The 23,236-nt window shown below is 33.4% G+C and overlaps 1 protein-coding gene across 3 annotated transcripts in view; it reads left to right on the forward strand.

The window, feature by feature from the left end:
* LUZP2 (leucine zipper protein 2) overlaps window positions 1–20,185 on the forward strand; it is a 569,126-nt gene extending 548,941 nt beyond the window's left edge. For all 3 annotated transcript variants that reach the window (XM_032241009.1, XM_032241010.1, XM_032241011.1), the window contains 2 exons: window positions 15,572–15,649; window positions 16,454–20,185. In XM_032241009.1, the coding sequence (XP_032096900.1) occupies window positions 15,572–15,649; window positions 16,454–16,552 (177 nt within the window). In that variant the 3' untranslated portion in view covers window positions 16,553–20,185. The remainder of the gene's footprint in view (window positions 1–15,571; window positions 15,650–16,453) is intronic.
* The last annotated feature ends 3,051 nt before the right edge of the window (window positions 20,186–23,236 follow it).

Below are 23,236 nucleotides of genomic sequence, written 5' to 3' on the forward strand. Positions count from 1 at the left end.
AAAGCTCCTATAAAAATACCATAGACTGGGTGGTTTATAAACAAAAAAAATTTATTTCTCACAGTTCTAGAAGCTAGGGAGTCCTCATTCAAGGCGCTGATAGATTTGGTGTTCAGTGAGGCCTACTTGCTTAGGGACAGCCATCTTCTCACTGTAATCTCCATGGCAGAAGAGGTAAGATTATGTCTCTGAAGCCTCTTTTATAAGGGAACTAGTACCATTCCTGAGAGCTCTACTCTCATGACCTAATCACCACCCAATGGCTCCAGTGCATTATACCATCACCTTGTGAGTTAGGATTTCCACATATAAATTTTGGGGGGACATAAATATTCAGATAGTAGCACAATTCTAATTGAAAATGGACTACCTCTTTATTTACATTACTGTGATTACCTTTATTATCTCATTTCACTGTGATATAAACATTTTGAATGTAAATGTCATTATCATCTTTAACAAATGAGATAAAAGGAAGTTAAATTGGTATTTCCCAAACACTTTTCCATAGGCAAATGCTGTTCTGTGATGAAGTTTTCAATAGTACAAAGAAAAAGAAAAGTAAGATAAAATAAAACCTAAATAACAACATATTAGTGGATTTTCCATTAATATTTTTTTCTTCTGTCTTAACCTCATCCTCCTCTTCTTCCCATTCCTCTTCTTCCTTTTCTTTTATATTTCTCTCTTTCTCCCTATCTCAGGATAATTTATTTTGTCATTGGATCCTTTGACTATTTTTCAAAATAAATTTATTTTCTGAAATACTGTTGAAATATAGTAGTCTATTTTTTGTTGGTGTTTTAGCTCGTATGTCAAATTTTGACATTGGCAATTTCATTATTGCTAATTTTATTTTACCACAAGATATAAAAGTCCAGGGGCTTCAATGTTCATGAACTTACCCATATTATCACAAATAGCAGGAAATGGAGTTGGGACTCAAATTCATTTGTGCATGACTCCAAAGTTTATTCTTCCCGCCTTACAGTGGGACTCCTAATAATTACTAGAGACATCACAGTATTAGAGTCTCCTGCACTACATTGTGATTGTGTGTCCTTTTTCACACACAGAGATTATATAATAGCAAGATTTGTCTTAAATACATACTTTTGTTGTCATCATGATTGCTTTTGTGGTCATAATATAATATTGTGTCAGTTGGCAGTTTATGGCCAGAAATCATAGAAACAAATAGGTTATTTTAGAGGTGTTGGTGAAGATGTATATCTGGGAGGCAGTGTTTAATCATTTTAATAAAGATGTATTTGTGCCTTATTCCACTTCGTAATTTACAGACTCAGCTGTGTTTCTCCCTATGTCTCCTGTATAATTGAATGAGTGAATTGCATATTGAAGCAGTTGAATTTGTGCATGTTTTCCTGATTAATCTGCATATTTTGTTACTTGAATTTCTAGATCTTGGGTACTTTCCTAATTAGGCTGTATTTTACTTAATTGAGATGATAGAAGTATTTTGATGACCTGTGCTACCCTTTGATTGTATTGTTTCAAATAATTTTCCAGACTAATATTTGATATCTTTTGGTTTAAGACAGAAAATGATTCTTTTAAATAATTAATTTATCATTCACTACAACTTATTACATCTCTATCCATTCTTTCCCAAGTAAAATTACATTGTTTAATTATACATATATAAAGGGAAATGACATCTGAACTTTTGCTTTAGTTCAAGAAAAAGAATTTGAGTTTGAAATTGATAAGGAATGAGAAGCTTAAGTTTTTAGGCATTTATCAAGTTTAAAGATTATATTTTTATGAACCTGTATATTATCCTATAGGCCAGCTGTACACAGGTAAGCAGGTATTATATAGATGGTAATGTATCACTGGAAAGTGACATATCAGCCATATCCCCCAAGAAAAGGGAAAAATAAGAAAAAAGGAAAATCAAAAAGAGAAAAACAGTGGGAAGGGAGAAAAAGAAAAAGGAGGGGGGCAGGAGAAAGGAAGGGAAAAAGAGAAAGGGAAGAAAGGATAGGAGGAGGAAGGAAGAGAGGCAGGGGTAGAAAGAATGGATATGGGGGTGATAAAGACAGAAATAGATAGTTACAACAATGGCCAACCAGGTAGGTGGCCTTTATTTTGGAACCAACCTTCAGGGCCAGATGCGGTGGCTCATAACTGTAATCCCAGTACTCTAAGAGGCCTAAGTGGGCAGATCCTGTGAGTACAGTAGTTGGAGACCAGCCTGGGCAACATGTTGAAACACTGCCTCTATAAAGAATACAAAAAAAAGAAAGAAAAACTGACTATCTTCATATGGTGGTGTGTACTGGTAGTCCCACTTGAAGGTCTGAGGTGGGAGGATCACTAGAGCCTGGAAGGTTGAGGCTACAGTGAGCTTTCATTGATATCATCGCACCAGCGCACTCCAGCTTATGTGACAGAGCAAGACCCTGTCAAAAAAAAAAAGAATGAAAAGAAAAGGAAACCAACAAAAATGTCAAAGCACACCGATAAAGTTGTATGTCTTGCCCTCTCCAACTTTATCATTGTGCTTCAACATTTGACGACACTGAGTTTAATATATTTTATTTTTGTCAGTTTTATATGCATTTTCTGCTGTGCATTAGTGTATCATTTTCTATATAATTTCATATTATATGCTATCAGATTAAGCATTTTTATATTAATAAGTATTCTAAAAAATTGTCTTTATGACTACAAAACATTTTATTTTATCTATAATCGGCATATTTTTGTTTAACCATTATCTTGTTTTATTTCTGTTATACAAGGCACCATAATGAATACTTCTTAGTGTTCAGTTTATTGTTATTTTTTTTGTTTAGTTTTGTTTTAAATTTTGTATTTTTTTTTCAGAGAGAAAATAACCCAAATTAAAATAAAATTGGCCTTCTGTATCCCTGGGTTCCACATCTGTGGATTTAACCAACCATGGATCAAAAATATTTGGAAAAAACATACAAGAGAAAATAATACGCATAAAACATAACAGATATTTATATCACATTTCTATTATATTAGCTGTTAGAATTAATCTAGAGACAATTTAAAATATATGGGTGTGTGTAGGTTACATGTAAATATAACATCATTTTACTTAAAGGACTTGAGCATCCATGGATTTTGGTGTCTGTAGGGGATGATAGAAGAAGTCCCCAGCTAATATTGACAAATGACTGACTGTATACTGGATTGTGAAAATATTTAAAGCCATATATCTATCTTAATGCATTGTTTTCCAAAATAATCTGTGTGAATATATTTTCACATCAGCATTGTAAAAGAGAAGGGGAAAGAGATGATAGAGAACTCTGCTTCAGCATGTTACAGCCAACAGTAAATGTATAGTTTTGTCTATTTATATGTTTTATAGGAAAAATGGTTTATCATTTTAATTATTTCTATTTTTGTGTAATTTGATCATACCATTTTATTCAATGTCATGTGGATGGCATTGCATTAATGCAAATGTATCTGAATAAGTTAATGTAGAACTGCATTTCTTCCAAAACTGAATGACCTCATTAATCATTATGTAAACAGCCACCACTTGTTAAATATATAATTTCAGTGAGTGTTCCATGATAATAAAAATACATATGATTTATTGAACATATAATGCATGTCAGGAGCTTTATTCCATGTTCTTTATTTAACCTTCACAAAAATTCCATGAATACAATTCCCTTTCCCTATTAAATAAATAGTAAACATGAAGAATAGGACCATCAGAAAGAACAGGTGAAAAAACCAGACTCAGTACTAAACTTTCTGAATGCAGATCCTGTACTTCTCACTGGCTAGGAACTCAGTTTATCTTCAAATATCTTAAATTTAAACGTTATTACTTCAACTTTATACATTTGAAATGTGAAGGAAATGAAGTCTGAATATACTCCCATGTCTCCCTGTTTACAAAGCACATATTCTTTCCACTAGGTTATACATTTTCAGTTCAAATACCATATAGTTTATTTTATTGTTTTTTATCATTCCACCTGTATTGATTTCCTTGATGAAAAAGAAACATATTATACAATTATTATTTTCTGATAATATCTATATTGGCATTCATATTTAAAATACCATTAGTATTATGCACCCTACAGAATTATGTTGACATTTAAATAGATTGTATATATTGTTACATATCTACTGCTTTATAACTGCTTGCTAAATATAAGTTTCCTGTGTGATTAATTTCAGTATCTCTTTCTTTACGTGTTAATGATGACTCTTAAAAAACATAAGCAGCAGCCGGGCATGGTGGCCCATGCCTGTAATCCCAGCATTTTGGGAAGCAAGGAGGGTAGATCACCTGAGGTCAGGAGTTCAAGACTAGCCTGGCCTACATGGTGAAACCCCATCTCTACTAAAAATACAAAAATTAGCCAGACCTGGTGGGGTGCACCTGTAATCTCAGCTACTCGGGAGGGTTAGGCAGGGGAATCTCTTGAACCCAAGAGGTGGAGGAGGTTGCAGTGAGCTGAGAGATCATGCCATTGCACTCCAGCCTGGGCAACAAGAGAGAAACTCTGTCAAAAAAAAAAAAAAAAAAAAAAAAAAAAGGGGAGGAGCAGAAAGGAAAATATTTTAACTATTCAAATTTTTTTCTTTTTTTTGCTGGAGAGTTATTTTTTTTTAATTGCATTTTAGGTTTTGGGGTACATGTGAAGAACATGCAAGATTGTTGCATAGGTACACACACGGCACTGTGATGTGCCAACTTCCTCCTCATCACCTATATCTGGAATTTCTCCCCATGCTATCTCTCCCCAGCTCCCCACCCCCCAAATTTTCAATGGCTTCCTATGTAGACTTAAGAAAATAAAGCATTATTGCCCAGCAATAGAAGATATACTGACTTGTGAAACTTGAAAACTAAATTGGTCTCATGGAATTTCAAATTTGGCATAGGTCTCAGAGGTGACTGTACCCGTTCATTTCATGAAAATAGGCTAAGATTGTGGCTGTTTTGGCTTAACATAATTTCCAGTTCATTTTACTTTGAACTGTGTCTCAATTTAAGATATGCTGTCCTTTCCATTGACCCAGTCTAACCTCTCTCTTATCCTAGACATATCACCCAAGGAACAGACTATGCCTAGCCTTTCTCCCTGCATGATGGCCCTTGAAACATTTGATAGTGTATCTTAATTCCCTATTTGTTGACATTTATGACCTCACAGATTTCTAATGTTCATCTGAAAGTCAAAAATCTCAAAATCTCTAAATATTGAGATTCAATATGTTAGTATTTAAAACCATAATCATAACCAACTACTCAGACTAGTCTCTGAATCAGTGCTTTGTTTGGAGATAACATTGACAGGCATGGTAAAAAAGAGAAATATGTTCTGAATTCCTACAAAACATAATTCACTTAATGAATTACTTCTTAAATATTTAACATCAAAATATATACCTTAAAATATGGCAAAGCTGCTTGAAAGAGCCAAATGTTCTTGAAGTCAGTGATGATTTTGGTCATACATTGTATCTGGTTTATTGTCTACCACATACCTGGGTCCCACACAGCACCTGGCACACAGTCATCACCTCATACATCTTTATTAAGGGTCAAGTGAATGAACTTCATTAGCATTACAGGCTGCTGTCATAATTGCCTATAACACTGATCTTTATGTTCATCATTATCATTGCTAATACAATATACAATACAGATCACAGTGGTTAATTGGTACTGAGATAGGTATTTAAATAGATTTCCTTATTTATTCCTTACAAATATTTATGAGCAAAATTGTTCCTTATTTTAAAAATATAAAAATTGAGATTGAGGAAAATTGAATAATCCAAGGCCACAAAGCTAATAAATAGCAGATTAAAGAATTTAAACATTGACTAAACATAGATTCCATCACCCTTGAGGTTTAAACTTATTCTTATTTGTCATTAAATCTCTTATGTAAAACAGCACTTTTTGTCTCTTTACCAAAGTTACAATTTCAATTTCAGGTTTTACCAGGAAAAATTAAAAGAATGAAATTTCAATAATTACTCCAGGTAGAGGAATAAGACAAATAATATATCTGTGTGACAAAAATTTTTGTGTTTGTGTATTTATTTAACAGTCATAGTCAATAGATAATCTGTGAGTCACAGAAGGTGACAACAAAGATTCATTGTTTTGTTTTTTGTTTTTTGTTTTTGTTTTGTTTTGTTTTGTTTTATGATTCATTGTGTTAATGCCCACTCATACACCTTCACTATGATTCATCAAAGTGAATCTAATGACCACATTCCTACAGTACATCTTATTTAAGAAAACAGTCTCCAACCTTCTAATTTCATCCATCTTCTTCTCTGTCTGCCTCTTCACTTTTATTTAGCACAAATAGTTAAGTGGAACAGCAATGAAAATTTGGCAGAATTTGATTTTTTATACTAACCATAAAAGTCCTCCAGATTTCCAAATAAGCATTTGTAGGAAGGAAGATTTCAGTGAAATTAGTTCAGAATGTTTTACTATGCTTTGTCTTCTCAGGGAATTTTATTTCTTTTATTTTGTGACTGGAAAATCTTCCCACTCTTCCTATTAGTTATGCATAACCAAAAGGCTATTTGAAGGTAAGGCAAATTTTCATTTATTCTGGCATTGTGTAGTGATGTTCTCAGTGGAAAGGGGAGGCATGAGAGTTGGGAGTATAGAACTTTTCAATACAAGATTTATGACCTTTGGGGCTTTATAATTTGAACTGCTTATTAAATGATAGTTGGGAGTTTACAAATAGGTAATGCATTATGATCATTTGGGATATAAAGAAGCCTGAGCAAAGATTTAAAGTTTTCAACTTGCTCATCAAGTTTGAAGAATAAGTAAAATCCTGCTGCAATGACATTCTCTATGGGGTTAGGGGTTTTAGAAGAGGGGACTCTAAGCATAGCCATATTATGAATGATCTTAAGTGCTATTTAACTAAATTCATGCTTTATTCTATAGGCAATGAGAAATCACATATTTACATGGGTGATATATTTTTTCTTATTTTATTTTGATTGATTTTTATGCAGTGAGTTAACATGATAAAATCCATTTTAGGAGGACTTTTCTGGAGGCTGATCTGTTTGGGTTGGGGAAAGGTGAGGTTAGAGAGAGTTAAAAGTGTAATTCAACAATCCAGAAATGAAATAAAGGTAAATGCCATTATCTCTTAAAGAGAAAGGAAAACTATAACATGCAGAATTGCTTCATGAAAAATTGTTTGCAGCTTACTCACAGAGAGGTTGCCTGTTTCTATCATCTGCAAGTTTCATTTTCAAAGCTGAGATACTGTAATCCTCAAAATCTTATCGGTTGAGGCAATGAACCTATATATTGCAATTAAAACTATAAAAGGTGTTGTCCTTGTTTTTCTTAGGTTCTGGTGAGTACATGTAAAGGGAAAACTCTCAAGGTTTATTATCCCTTGGGTTGAGATTCATTCTCATTAAAGTGATAAAACTAAATTTTGGGGATAAAATGTTAATTATGCTCTGATTACATGTAATGTAGGTTTCAGGCACAACAAGACTATGAGTCATTTTAAAAAGGAACTTTTATGAATTGTTCTTTCAGTTTTATAATTTAGTTATAGAGTCATGAAATAATCTTAGGAACTCTATATTTTTGAGTATTTGAGTGTTAAAACCTAACTTCTGACAGATGTAGCCAAGTTTCAACTTCTTGTCAGCCATGTGAGAGAAGAAAAATGGTGCCTCGACAAGTTCTGGAAGGGAGAGAGGGATGATTTTAAAAATTACACAGATTACAAATCTTTCACTGGAGGAAGAGAGTCATATTGATGACATGTTTGAACAAGTATTATATGATGATCACTGTAGAGTGCTATTCATAAATCTCTTTGGATTCCAACATAGAGAAAGCATTGGTGTATTAGAAAAGTAGGCATGTTCCTGGAGGATGTTTACAATATAATTGTCACTTAATAACTACTGGATTCAGTATAAACACCACTGGTTGAGCTACCTCAGAGTTCTTGAACTGTATCTACTCTACTCATCTCAGTATTTCCCATCTCAGCTTACCTCACCATTGTTACCTTTGATGCATCCCCCACTTACAAAATGTTTACTTCTACATTTTTGTACTCATGATTTTACCTCAAAAAACTTTATTCATCACTCAAGCCTCAGTTCCTCCTTCATGAAGAAATCAGTGATTACCCTAATTAGCCATTTCTTCTTTTCATATAATACATCTCACTGATTCATCAGGCCCAAATGTCTACCAACCATTTACTTGGGGATCTTGGTAGAATATTGCAAAAGTATATTATGAGAAATGTTTTTTGGTTTTTGTCACAAATTGTGTTGTTAGGTGAGATTGCAACATATGAGGTGCTATCAAAATCTAAAATATTATATGATTAAATAGTAAAATGGGAGAAAGGGAATATAGATCTTGGAAAGATCACAAATTTGCAGCAAGAGAGACTTCAACTTAATTGCAACAGCAATAACTTTATGACCTTGAGGATGTTATGTAGCTCTTTGATCTTGTTGTCCTCATGGGTGAAAAAGATGAAAATACCTGAGTATTGTTATGAGGATTGAATCACATGAAATATGTGTCAAATCCATTTCAGCATCTGGTACATAACAGATACCTGATAAGTTATAGTGTACTAATTCATCAATTAACATTCCTTTATTTTCAATTTTCATACTCCAGCTACATATGCAATACCTGGGAATAATAAGTTTTCATCATTTGAGCATGTTATCCCAGTGGGTGATACACAGTATGTGTGTGGGGGTGTATAAACTAATATATACATAAAATAGAAGAAAATAATATATTCTGAAAACAATTAACAAAAGGAGAATTAAAAGTGACAGGGTATACATGTCTACATTTCAATATTCAGTAGGTTCAATTCATTTTATGGACTTACTTTTCATATCATGTAGCCGGCAAACAATTATACTTGGAATGAAATAAGACATTAGTTGTTTATTTAGTCATACTGTCCATCTTTTTTTCAATTTATAATTTTTTGCAGGAATTTTTTATTTTTTAATATTTGTTATAAGAAGCTCTTATGTGAAATATCAAGGATGTTTCTTGACATGTGGCCATCTGAATGAGTGCAGTGGTTTAAATTCTTTGTTAATTGTAGAAATAAAACAACTCACATCTTATTTATTTAAATAAATATATGAGCATTTACAGTTCTATTATTTTCTTTCTGTTGTCTCAGTAATATGTGTTTGCATACCTATTAGTTTTTATGTGGTCCAAATGGGAGTCTACTGGTTTAGGGATTTAGTTGAATGAGGACTAAAGAGATTAGATAATAAAATGTTAAGGGAAGAGCAATATGAAACACAGGAAGAGCCAGCAGTATATGCAGCAAAAAGAAGCCAAATTGAAAGACAAATGGGGAAAAAGATGATTAACTTATCCTTTCACCTAAATTTATCTATATATTATGTTCACAAAATTATTTAAATATCACCCATGCCCCAGAAGTGTATTTATTTACAGATTATCCAGTGTCTACCTTCAAAAAATGTGGAGCCAGTCCACAGACTATAGTTTAATAATCAAAGCAAATGCAAAACAAAAATAAGATATTTTAGGTTCACGTGATGAGATATAGAGGTCTTTTACTATCATACCTATATTAGTTTTCCATTACAAATAGCCATGAACTTAATAGCTTAAAAAACACAAATTTATTATGTCACATTCTCTGTAGATCAAAAATCTGGAAAGTTTTCATTATGTACAAAGCTGAATTTATGAAGTTGGCCAGTAGAATGTCCTCATCTGAAATCTTGACTAGGAAAAATCAGTTTCCAAGTGTACACTGTTGTTGATAGAATTGATTTGTTTTTGAACACATGACTTCTTTGTCTTGCTAGCTGTTTGCCAGGTGTGGTTGTCAACTTCTATAAGCCACTACCAGGTCCTTGCCATATCCCCTTCTTATTAGTCCTTTTATGATGCTATTATAATCTTTCTGTCTTCAGGAAGGCCTACCTCTTTTAAGGTTCAACTGAAAAATCAGGCCTATCTAGATAATCTCTATTTCTATTAACTCAAAGTCAACCAACTACCTGATTATAGGAGTTATATTCCATCACATTCCTAGGGTCTGCCTGTGAGAACCTATCAAGAGGAGGGTATTATATAAGGTTTGTACACCAGTGGGTAAGAAACATGAGGACCATCTTAGAATCCTGCCTATCAAAATATCCCAATTAAGTCCTTAACTAGCATTTGAAAATTTAATATGTGTTGTAAAATAATTATTTTTCTATAAATTAAAAAAATTTAAGATCATATGTTTCTGATACGTAATAAGTTCCTATATAAGTTTGATAATGGCATTGTATGTGTGGTATGTTTGTGTGTGTGTGTGTGTGTATTTGTGTGTTACTGGGCTAAAATTAGAAATTACCTGAGGAAATAAAAAAGAATATACTTTCCTATTCCCTTCAGTTCACATCTTGGAAGCCTTCCTTCTTTTTGATCATCTTTAGCCGTGACCTTGAAGTGTTCCTTGTGGCAGGGCCCAAAAATTCCACAGATGAAAAACAGAGCCCTATTCATGTAAACCAACACCAAGCCATTCATGTAAAGTAGATGTGTATATCTTACACTTTCAGCACAATTAACAGTGGCCATGTCATGGAGTTTTAAAAACTTTAAACTTACTGAGGTATGGCCAATGTGTTTTATGAAACATAACTTTTTTGTATTTTGATATCACTTTACACAGTTCTAATCTATAGTAAATATGTAAACAAGTTGAAACAGAATTATCATAATTTATTTCAAAAATATATATATGTCTATTTCACATGTTAAATCACACATGATGAAAAAGCACAAAAAGTTAAAAGCAATGGAAAGAAAAAAGAGTAACTGGTTTTAGGCACCTGAGTTAATTAAACAAGTGATTCTTGTGTATCTAAAATATGACATGCAAATACACTAAGCATATTGAATTTATGCTTTAAGGCTTACAGAAATTATCTGTGATGGATATTAATATCCCTTTTTTCAGCTCATGAAATTAAAGCCCAAGGAGATTGTGGAACTTCCCCTGATAGAAAATTAGTGGGTGAAATATAGTCATGAATATAGTCATGCCTGACCTCAAAGCCTGTGCACTCATCTTACAGAGGTTGCCACTGGATGTGACCTGCAGGCACTTTCCATCATTATACTCAAATCTCTCTGGTACTCCCTTTTATATGTTCTTGTTTATGTATGTATTTATGCTTTCTCCACGAGAATATAACCTCCACTGACATCAAAGATCTTGCCTATTTTCATCTTTCTATTTTCAGTCAGTGCCTGGCTGCCTGGCTCATAACAGAAACTCAGTAAATGTTTGTGGAATGAATGATTAAAGTATAGAACCATTTTTGAAGCTCAATTTGGCTTTTAGTGTTCAGGTAATTTAAGGGTAACAAAGATATTTATTAGATTGTTTAGATTTCATTTGTATGGCCATAAAGGGAAAAATAAAAATACATTTGCAGAAGCAAAAGTTGTTGCAATAGTTTTTCTATAGAATTATATTTCCTCTTATAGATAACATTGGTTACTCTCTTTAGATCTTGGCTATAGTGGCAGTAAGTGCCCTTTTTTTTTTTTCTCAGTGACCCCACCTTTTGCCCTGTAATGTGGTGTAGCTTTTTTAAATGAAGAGGTTTTCTTTGAAGAACTAAGTTATGTTGTTTATTATTATTAAATTATGTTGTTTCCAAAGAAGCTTCCCTAGAAGTAGGCCCATTGGTTTAATTCTATATTCACTGATTTCCATTGTAACCCTAAACGCATGTGTTATTGGATAAATCTTTAAATATATAAACACAATTTAGTGTCATCTTGAAACCTATATTTTCTCAAGTATTTTTTCTTCCCAAAGTAAAACATTAATATATACAATTTATGTTATATTCTTTATCGTTAACACAGAGGCATTAGTAAGAAATGTTTTTTCAGTCCCTCTACTCAGCACTTTCTTCTTTACTTCATTTCCTTTCCTTCTTTTATTCTCTCTACCTTTCCTTTCATTTTTTCTATGTTTGGTAATTGCGTTACTGTTGATTCTGCAACATAAAATAATGTCAGTGTCAACTGATCATAAATGCTGGTTTGTAATCATTAATGATAGTACTAACAATAATCAAAGAAGGAGAAAGAGAAAAAAGAACCTTTAGTATTTGTTAATCTATGCTCAATACCTATTTATGTTTTCTGATTTTACCCTTAAATTAAATCCATAAAGAAGTAGACCCATTTTACAGCCAAAGAAACTGAAACCCAGAGAAAAATAACTTGATCAAGTTCATCAATGGACAAGTATCAGGGCTAAAACATAAACCAAAGCCTGTTTCACTCCAAACCATTTTTAACCAATAGACAAAACTACCTTTATGCTGTAATATTGGAAATGGATCAAAGAGTTGGTTGTGCTAGCATTAATGAAATATATTCCATAGCAAATCCCATACTGTATCCTCATGACAATGGCCTCAAGTGATGCTTTACACATACAGAGTTTTTAGGTCAAAGAGACTCAGGAAATATTTACATTATATGTCCTTCTTAGAGATTTATAACACATTGTGCATTATGAAGTGAATATCAAATTTCATAGATACATTTGAATTGCCAGCCTGCTGATTAAAAATGCAAACCCTATATTTATAGAACAGAATTATCACCCAAGAGTATTTTTTAACAGTCACCTCATTTGATTATGTGATCAGATCATTCAAGATAAAAAATTTAAGATATTGTATGTTAAAGTTTCTGAGAAGGACTACAATAAACACAACTGTTTAATGTTGAAATCAATTTTTCCCTAAACTCAAATAACATGAACTCCTCTCTTACCAAGTGCATTTTGGGAAATCCTACACTATGCAAATTACTTTCTGTATGAACCACGTTTTTCAAGCTTGATGTTTTACAATTAATTAATTTTTCCTTTTTTTAATTATACTTTAATTTCTGGGGTACATGTGCTGATCATGCAGGTTTGTTACATAGGTATACACGTGCCATGATGGTGGTTTGCTGCATCCATCGCCCCATCATTTGCATTAGGTATTTCTCCTAATGCTATCCCTCCCCAATCATCCCACCCCCTGCTATTACTCCACTAGCCCCCAACTCTCCAGGCCCCAGTGTGTGATGTTCCCCTCCCTGTGTTTGTGTGTTCTCATTGTTCAACAACCACTTAGGAGTGAGAACTTGCGGTATTTGGTTTTTTGTTCTTGTGTCAGTTTGCTGGGAATGATGGTTTCCAGTTTCAACCATGCCCCTGCAAAGGACATGAACTTATCCTTTTTATGGCTGCATAGTATTCCATGGTGTATATGTGCCACATTTTCTTTATCCAGTCTATCATTGATGGGCATTTCAAAGGGTAAATATAAGAATAATAAAAACAATAGCCAGTTGGTTAATTACAGCAAAACAGAGTAATTATAATATTTCAAGAGAAATGTGAAATTCTCATTCTAAATCACTCAAGAAAAACATTTTTTTTTCCTTAGGTAGTGTAGAAGATTCCTCTCTATATATAAAGGAATTACACAGTATTAGTATTTAGAATACTCAAAAATTATTTAGAAATAGTTCATTAGAATGTATTTAGAATAAGGTAGTTAAGAATTCAGCTATTGATTTTTAGTCTTATAGTGACAATCTCACTTTTTCTGTGTATTGCAGACTTATTTAGAAAAACCAATTGTGTATAAAATGTGCCTAAATCTGGTTATACACAGAAAGCAGGCATTTATGAAAATTCTAATGTATGGAAATATTTCATGGCCAATTTTTAAAAATTATTATTTATTTAGAGATTATATATTGACCACTTTTTGGTAGGCATCTAGCTGTGATCTAGTGGTGACAAATGTAGCCTCTGTCTTAAAGGTATTCACAATATGCTGGGGAGCCAGGCATGATCATACATACAAAAACAATGATAAGTTCAAGAGGTGTTATAACCATTACCTTTAGAGCAGGGAAGGGTGACTGAATCTATTTACTAATAGATAGGATGAAGTATGACAGAAATGAGTAGCTGGTTTTCAGGGTCCTGCAGTGAAGGAATGGAGTAGCATACACATGGGCAGAGAAATGTACAGATACATGGTTTGTGTTCAGTTAAGAGCAACATAGTGTGAGAATAGGGAGCATGTAAAAATAACCTTTAAAATTTGAATTGGAATAGGTTTAATCTCCTGTATAACCTTTTTATTCATCTTCTACTCAGAATTTTTAGAGTTTAAAGTCAATCTAGGTCTCCATCTCTTGGTTGATCCCTTGGAAATAAACTTATTTTTTTATGTCAGTGGTCATCAATTATTTTTTGAGATAGGATCTCACTCTGTTGCCCAGGTTGGAGTGCAGTGGCATGATCACAGCTCATTGCATACTCAACCTCCCAGCACAGGTGATTCTCCCACCTCAGTCTCCCAGGTAGCTGGAACCACAGGCATGTGCCACCACACCCAGCTGTTTTTTTGTTTTTCCTCGTAAAGCAGGTGTTTCACCACACCATATTGCCCAGGCTGGTCTTGTACTCTTGGGATCAAGAATTCCACCAACCTCAGCCTTGCAAAATGCTGAAATTACAAGTGTGAGCCATTGCACCTGCCCTCGTGTTCATGAATTATTAAACTCTTAGGCTCTGTCTTGCATATGGAAAGATTATGAGAAATTGAACACACATACACACATAAATGCAGATTCTTACACTACATATGTTACCATTAATTTAAAAGTATGTATATAATAAAGAGAAAAAAAGAGAAGGAGGAAAATTAGCAGTAAGTAAAAAAAGAAAGGGAGGAAGGAAGAGAGGAGAGAGAGAGGGAAGGAGGAAAGAAGGAAGGGAGGAAGGGAGGAAGGGAGAAATGGAGGAAGGGAGGGAGGGAGAAAGGAAGGTAGACAGGATTTAATATTTTAACCTTGGTTAAAATGGAAGTGAAGCCCAAGTGGAATCCTTTATTTTTCACTGTTAACACTTCATCTTCCTTAAAACTGGTGAAGCTAATAAGTAAGATGAGATTTTCTGGTCAGTAAAATTTGAGATCTTAGTTCTGGAAATATTACCTTTTAAAAAAATATTGAGGATTTTATGCAATACAGATTGATGGTCATATTATTTACATTGCTTCCCAGCTTGCAATATTGATGTTCCTGCAGGCACTCAAATAATTGACATATGTAAATCACAGAGTCTAGATGCATTGCAGATACAGCAGTTTTGTAATCTTTTCTTCTTTTTAAATATTTTACATGGAAATAACTTTCCACTGGACTTGTACTTCTTTGTAGTAGCTGACTGCCATAAGCCCCATTGTGATCCCCAAACCAGCCGGAAATGTTTGATCTCTCCTTGAAATCCCGCTGCTGTGGTGATGGTTTTTGTCCCTAGCTTGCCTTTTCAGTATGGATCAAAGTGATAGAATCATCTCAACAGGAAGAACTCAAGAGAGCCTTTTTTACCACCCCCCCCTTTGTTTATTTAACTTAACTTCATTGATGTATTTTCAATTGCTGCTTTTGTAGGAGGGCAGAACCTGTTCAATGAAGCACCAAGAAAGTCCCCCAAGTAATGCCACTGCAGAAACCCAGCCTATCCCACAGGTATTTGTTTGTTGTATTTTTATGTCAGAAACAACGTATTCAATCCATTATATTTAACCCTCTTCTCTTTTGCTCTAGCTGGGGCTGGATGTTGTACTTGCTAGTGCTGTATAGTGCCTTCACTTGGTGCCCCTGGGCTTTTCCACAGCTGCTCAGCTTTGTACTAAGATTTTGGCTTGACTATGTGAGGCCCTCAGAAGATCAAGGGTGAGGGAAGTTCTCCCTCACTTACATCCTCCCTCCCACAGACCAGGAAACAAAACAAAAATAAACAGGGATGATCAAAATGATCAGTGATAAATATTGGACAAAGGTGCTTAAAGAGGATTCGAAAAAAGCAGAGATGAAAAGAAGTGCATATTGCTTACAAAAACAAACAAAACAAAGACAAGTTAAGAGCTTAATTCTGAATTTTTATTTGTAATGTATTATACTTGGCCAAAAATATTGTATCATTAACATTCTTAGTATTTATTTCAATTTCACTTAATACTAAAGCATTGAGTTAGATTTAATGTACTCAAACTTTGAATTAGATTAATCAGAGTTGAATGGTTTGGGCAAAGATTTTTCGAAATAGTTTTTGAAATAACTTGCCATTTTGGGGGCAAAATATTTTTATGTACTTTCATGAAATATAATTAACATCTTTACCTTTGTTTCATTTCTGTTTAGTGTTCAATTTCTCTAAGATACTTATTGAGATCTATGAATTTTCATTCGTATTCTGTTAGGCTTTTCCATTTTTACCTTAAAATGTATTTATTTTGATTCTTTAATAGTTTTTTCTGTATTGTTTAACAGAAATTGCAAATGCCTCCTTGTTCTGAATGTGAGGTGAAAAAAGAAAAACAATTGACCAGCTTTGAAGGGATGGCACCGAGAGAAGAAAAAATACTGTAAATACTAAGAAACTGTGTTAAAAACGTCCATTTGCTATTGTCTTCATACTCTTTTTAGACCACAAGCTTGATGGAAATACTAAGTTTCTAAAGCATGCAACTTTTTCAGAATTTTATGTAACTTTATAAAGTAGTCTATAAATTTTCAAAGATTCCAGGCCAATTATGATCCTTAAGCAATAACCTAATTGAAACATATATCCACAGTCATAAATATTTTGTCATCAGTAAATTGCCCCATATAAATTGGTCTGTTTTAAACTCAAATGCTATCTAACATGTAATTCTTCTGGTTCATTTGGATATCTACTACTTCTATGATGTAGCTGTCAAAATCAGCTGGAGGATAATAAAATATTGTGGGTTTTCAGTATTCTTAGAATCCAATTTACAATCATATCATTAAGGCTTTGATCCACATGAGCCAACTGAAGTAATTTTCTTCAAGGTTGGAATTTGTGCCAACCTAAATACATTGTTTCTTTGATGATGTTTATTGCTATTGGTATTGGTATTATTTTGAACTAATAATAATTATTTGTCTAAATAATGCTAAGACAATTCTGTCAAGAATTTTGTCAGCTTTCAGAATTCATTAAGTATGTTTGGCATCATATAGACAAAATATTTGGATGGATAACTAAATTTCTGACACATTTATGTATTTTGGCATTCTATAGACACATATCCTATGTATGTCTACTGGAATTACTCCAAGTTAATAACCAAGTTGTCTGAAATACTTGGCAGGATTTTTGGTATGAAGTTGGGTAATGGAATATGGAATGAGGAGTGGGTTCTAAAATACAAACATGTAAGCAGGTAATATATATTTCAAAACAGGGATTTGATGAAAGTGAAATAGCCATGTTCATTCAATGAATCCAGATGTATATTTTTTGAAAACCAATGTGTTATTAAAACAAATCAATGGCAGTGTTAATCTTTAAGAGTTCTGTCTTTCTATAGGAACGTCACTACTCAAATAAATGTACTCATGAATAATTGAAACAAGCTCACAAGCAAGAGGAATTGGCCACTTGAATAATTATCTGATTCACATATTTGATAGGGCATTCAAAGTTAAAGACTCAGGTTGTCTGTACAGAAAAGTCACTTCTGCTGTTTAGATCCTTTTTACAACGGTGGAAAGCATATGAAACCATTGGATTTACAGAATGGATGTGTCAAGCCACATATATACATTTGGAGCAGTGTATCCTAGAAGATAGTTAATAAAAATATCAATAGATGAACTTAAATTCTGAGATATAATAGCATACCTCTGATCAAAATAGCATATTTAAAGAAATTTAAGGATTTGAAGAATTGGAGAATATCATTAGTTGTAAAAGTAATATTATAATATATTCATGTAGCTATTCTACTTTCAGAATAGTTCAGTGTCATTTATTAGCACAGACAAATCCCTACCATAGTGGTTCGACTTAGCAATTTTTTGACTATTCTGTGAAACCTTCATATCTCTACACACTTTGAATTTTGTTATTTTTGGGGGGGCTAGTGATACATGGTACATGAAATATTTAGCACTTCATTATAAAATAGGCTTTGTGTTAGATGGTTTGCCCAACTGTACGATGAGGTATATGTTCTGAGCACATTTAAGCAGGTTTAAAGTATGCTAGGCTATGATGTTCCATGGTTAGGTCTCTTAAATGCATTTTGGGCTTACAATGCTTTCAACTTTTGATTTATTTATCTGTATGTAACCTATTGTAAGTCAAGGGGCATCTATATTTTTCATAAAACAAGCTACCCAAGGAAAAGAGATAATTAGCTTTATGGATGATCCCTAGAGTTTTCAGAAGTGATCAGGATAAAATAAAATATCAAGGTCTGAGGTTTCTGTTGACTCCTTCATATGTTTGAAAATAATTTAATTTTATAAACTGGAATACTACTCTTCTCCCAAGTCCTGTTCCTTTTAATTTTCCCACTGTACTCAGGGGCCTTAACCATCTCCATAGGTTCATGAAAGGGTAGCGGATCTTTTAGTTTTAATTTAGGTTCAGTCTCCCACCTCCACCCTGGGGCACAAATTCGCTCCAAGGCCCTGTGGATCCTATGGAAAGTTATTCACCTTGTCATCTTATCACAGCATGTTTTGAAGCATGTTTGGATTGAGGAAAATAAAAAAGGAGAATCAGGCTGTTATTGTCTAAAATTGTTATGAGAGATAACATGTTGAAAGATGAGAGCTCGGTTTGATATTAATCAAGTGTTCATCAAGCTTCATTTTTGTTTATGTTCTCTGTGTTCCAAATTCCTATTCTTGTCTGTGACAATATACTCAATATGCTCGATATGCTTTTATTAATTCCTGGCTTGATCAAGTGGGCTTTGGATCCATATAATGCGTATTTTTCCAGCAAGGTTTACTGTGTTATATTCATTGCATCATTTTTTTTTAAGAGACTTGTAGCAGGAGACCTTTAAATATATTTTTAAGAGTTCCTTTTAATAGCTAAGTATGAGACTCTTTTGTAGTATGTTCTATGACTGTTCTTTAATGAACGCATTTTATTTCTCTCAGTTTTTCAATTGCTTTAAAATAGAACCAGGTAAGTTTAAAATGTTTCTCTTACATTTGTGAATTTGTCTATGAGAGAGGGGCCATTTCTTATGTCTTTTAATTAACAGCCATATAAACAGATGTTGTTTTAAAAAAATTAACACTTAAATCCCAGTTATCCTCATATGGAATAAAATATCAACCTAAATGTTGACTATAGATAGTATAATTCTATTATGTATCTGTAATGATGAGCAGTGAAAGATTACTTACATTTTGAAAAATACGAATTGAGAAAAAGTATATTTTCTAATGGAATAACTTGTTTTAATAGAGGTACAACCAGAACTAACAACAATTGTATTTCTTTCTAGTTATTTTAAAATACTAATCAATGCTATGTGTTTGATGTATTTGTTTCTAAGTTAGAAATTTGTTTTGACTTTGTGTTTTCTTTTATGTGCATTAACTATGTAAACTGAACCCATTCCTAAAATGCATTAAGCTTAAATGAATGCAGTGTCTATCTAATGCCAAAATACTCAGAAGAAAAGTGAATAATTCAGTCACTCATCTGGATGTGGTTTTCTGTGTAATGTCAAATATCTGAATATCGAAAACACTAGATTGCTAACTTTCTTTTTCATTCTGTATGCAGTTGTTTAGCATCATAGTGCTGATTCAGATACACATTTCATAAAATATCCTCAATTCCAAGTCTAAGACAGTTATATGTAAAGGAAACATTTACTATTTTAGATGCACAATGTGGATAACTGAACTAAAACAATATTTGTGAACTTTGCTATAATGAAATCTTTTATTTTTATAGATCAGGTATTGTAATTAGCGTTAATCACAGTGGAGACTGAAATAATTATTGACACCATAGAGCAGGTAGAACTGGCCAGACCTACAGAGTGATGAAAACATACACTGTTTACTTAGGAGACATTTTCTTAGTTATGTATATAGTCCTAAATTTCCCCAAACTATGTGTTCATTTGGATTGTGTTATATAATATTAACAGTTGAATGATGAAGAATAAAAGATGCTGAAAGATGGCCTATTTTGTTCAATAAAGATTGTTACAAGACTACAATGTATATTATCTTACATAAATTAATTGAAAAAGTATATATGAATGGTACTTGCTTCTATATATCAGCATCTAAGAACTCTTCTTAAATAACATCCTGAAAGTTTCTTTAATCTTTCTTTGCCAATGCTCCAAAAATCTTTTATTTAGCATGTGCTTTTTAAAAAAAAAAAATAGAGTTTCATGGTAACAGGAATTTTGTCTTTTTTTAAATTAAATTTTATTTTTAACTTATGAATAATTATTGTGATGTGTAATAGGTACAATGTGATGTATCTCTTTATATGCACACACATGTAGTAGAATGATTATATCAAACTAATAACAAATCCATCACCTCACAAATTAATCTCAAGTGCTTAGAGCTAGCTGCCTCATAGAAAATGCTCAAATATTTGTTGAATAAATTAATTTAGATGCTGAAGCAGCAAGAGAACCAGCAGGAGAGCAGCAAGGGAGCATGTATTGGCATGAGAATAGAGAACTGTAAGAACCAAAAATAGTCATTTATTTTGTTTGTTGTTTTGTTTTGTTCTCATACTATTTTTTTAATCTTTTATTTTTTTTTTTCTAAAAGCTTTATCTGTAGGTCTGTGGCTTGAACTTTCTAAGCAGAGCAGATAAGGCACTCCTGGGTATATTTTGAAATGTAGATTAATGCAATAGATACATTTCATGTGCACTTTCTGAGTCTTTAATGGATATCCACTTCTGACACACACTTGGACATGAACAGGTCTCTTAACTTCTTTTAACATTCATTTCCTAGTCTATTGGGTCTTAAGCAGTTGGCTGAAAACAGAGATTTTCCTCTACATTCTGCAGAAACCTAGCCCTTTAGTAAATATAACTATAGGGCTGCCGAGAGGTAAATGAGTATCAAGAGGCTAGGACTCTGGATTTCTATAATCCCTTCATCTTCAACTGGAGTATTTATTATTTTATATAATGTGTTTGTTGGGCGTATATAATCTGCATATAATTTTATTAGAGAAAGCTAGCCCAAGTCTAAAGTGATTTGAAAGTCACAGATCGGCCAGGGGCGGTGGCTCACGCCTGTCATCTCAACACTTTGGGAGGCTGAGGTGGGCGGATCACAAGGGCAAGAGATCGACACCATCCTGGCCATGGTGAAACCCCGTCTCTACTAAAAATGCAAAAAAATTAGCCGGGTATGGTGGCACGTGCCTGTGGTCCCAGCTACTCGGGAGGTTGAAGTGGAAGAATCGCTTGAACCCAGGAGGCGGAGGTTGCAGTGAGCCGAGATTGCGCCACTGCACTCCAGCCTGGTGACAGAGCAAGACTCCGTCTCAAAAAAAAAAAAAAAAAAAAAAAAAAAAAAAATCACAGATCAAGAGGATCTCTAGGATGCCTTCTTCCGATTTGCTCACTCAGTCAGCCATTCAATCATTCAATAAATATTCTTTGAGGTTTGATATGTGCCTGCCATTCTGCTTGTTACTGAGGATCCAAATGTAAGCACAAGTAATAATTATGAATACTAACATGTTTCAGTTACACCATTCATTTAGGTGATTTTTAAAAATGTATTAAATATTCTCAGGATTCTTTGAAATCGGTATTACAGTTATCATTATTTCACAGTTGAGGAAATTGGGATAGAGAAGTAGCAATTAAATTACCCCAAATCACACAGCTAGTAAGAGGAAAAGGTGAGATATGGACCTGGAAATGAGTTACTGGAATCCATATGCTTAACAACTTCAACATACAGCTTCTCCTGCAAAGGCCCAGACCCTGCCCAGATGGAACTTAAGATTTTTTTAAAAAGAGACAACAATTAACAAAGGAAGCACACAGATAAATGCATTACTGCAATATATACAAATGTGGGCTCTCTTTATAGCAGGGTGGAGGCAGGAGTATCTGAATGTCTTAGCTGTGCATAAGCTTGATGGAGAAAATGATATTTAGCTAAGATTAATAAAAATATGATATTTGTATGGATGATCAAACCTTGAAAAAGGAAATTTTCTGGTATTAGATACTAGCTAACAATATTTGAAAGTGCAAACTTGAATTTGCATACCTAGATATTTGTCAATTAGTGCTGTGCAAAAAATGAAAGCATCATATGGGGGAATCATTGCTTCCTATTTCCTGTAAGCTATGATATCTGGCTCTGTTATGTATAAATCATCCTGAAATGTAGGATTCTTCCACATACCTTAATTTCCAGGGCTTAAATTTGTAGCATTCTCTCCCTCTCCTTCTCTTTGAAAACCCCTGCATTTAATATTAAAATTATTGATTCAAGTTGCCTGTGGAGACGTTAGAGCATTTGTATCATAAGTCAGTGTGGTGTGGATGCATTTCCCTTTTCGCTGCCTTTCTTAGCACTCCCCCACTCTTAAATTATTTAATTCTTTCAAGAATACCATTTCCCTTCATTTCCTGCTTGTAGATACAGTAGCATCTTGGGAAAAACACAGAATATATTTGTTCACAGAAAATCCAGGATGGTTTGAAGCTCCCGGAAGAAGCAGATGACCTCTGTACCTGGTTAACTGCTGAATGAGCATGTTTTCCTGGGCCACATTTCTATCAAGGATGAAAACAAGAGAAAGCACCCATTAGTGGATCATGAGTAAAATGCGATGCTGACACTCTGCATATAAAATGAGAATGAGATTCTCACTGAGAATGAGAGTCTGGGTGATTTTAAAAAGCGTAGTTGAAGCAGTAACAATATGGATAAGGGGTTGGGGGTTGGGGGACAAATAATGAAGAGGAAATTTTAAATACATCCTTTTAATCCCTGAAACAGATCTTGTTGAAGTAGGCGGGTCAAAAATAAAAATGAGTTATTTACTAGATGTGTTTCCAGCCATTTATTAGGCATTGACCATGGAGGTACTTTAATGAATATTAGCCCAATTAATATCTACATGTTTGAAAAAGTGTGAAATAGATGATAAATGTTTTTCAAATCAGCAGACCTTGAGATCAGTTAGGTGTGTCCAAAAAGGTAAATGATTATTAAGTTGACAAAATTAATTCTAGTACCCTTGAAAGCGAATACACCTTC

This window comes from Sapajus apella, unplaced genomic scaffold (genome assembly GCF_009761245.1).
Source record: "Sapajus apella isolate SASKATOON/1434 unplaced genomic scaffold, GSC_monkey_1.0 scaffold47, whole genome shotgun sequence".
Lineage (NCBI taxonomy): Eukaryota > Metazoa > Chordata > Mammalia > Primates > Cebidae > Sapajus > Sapajus apella.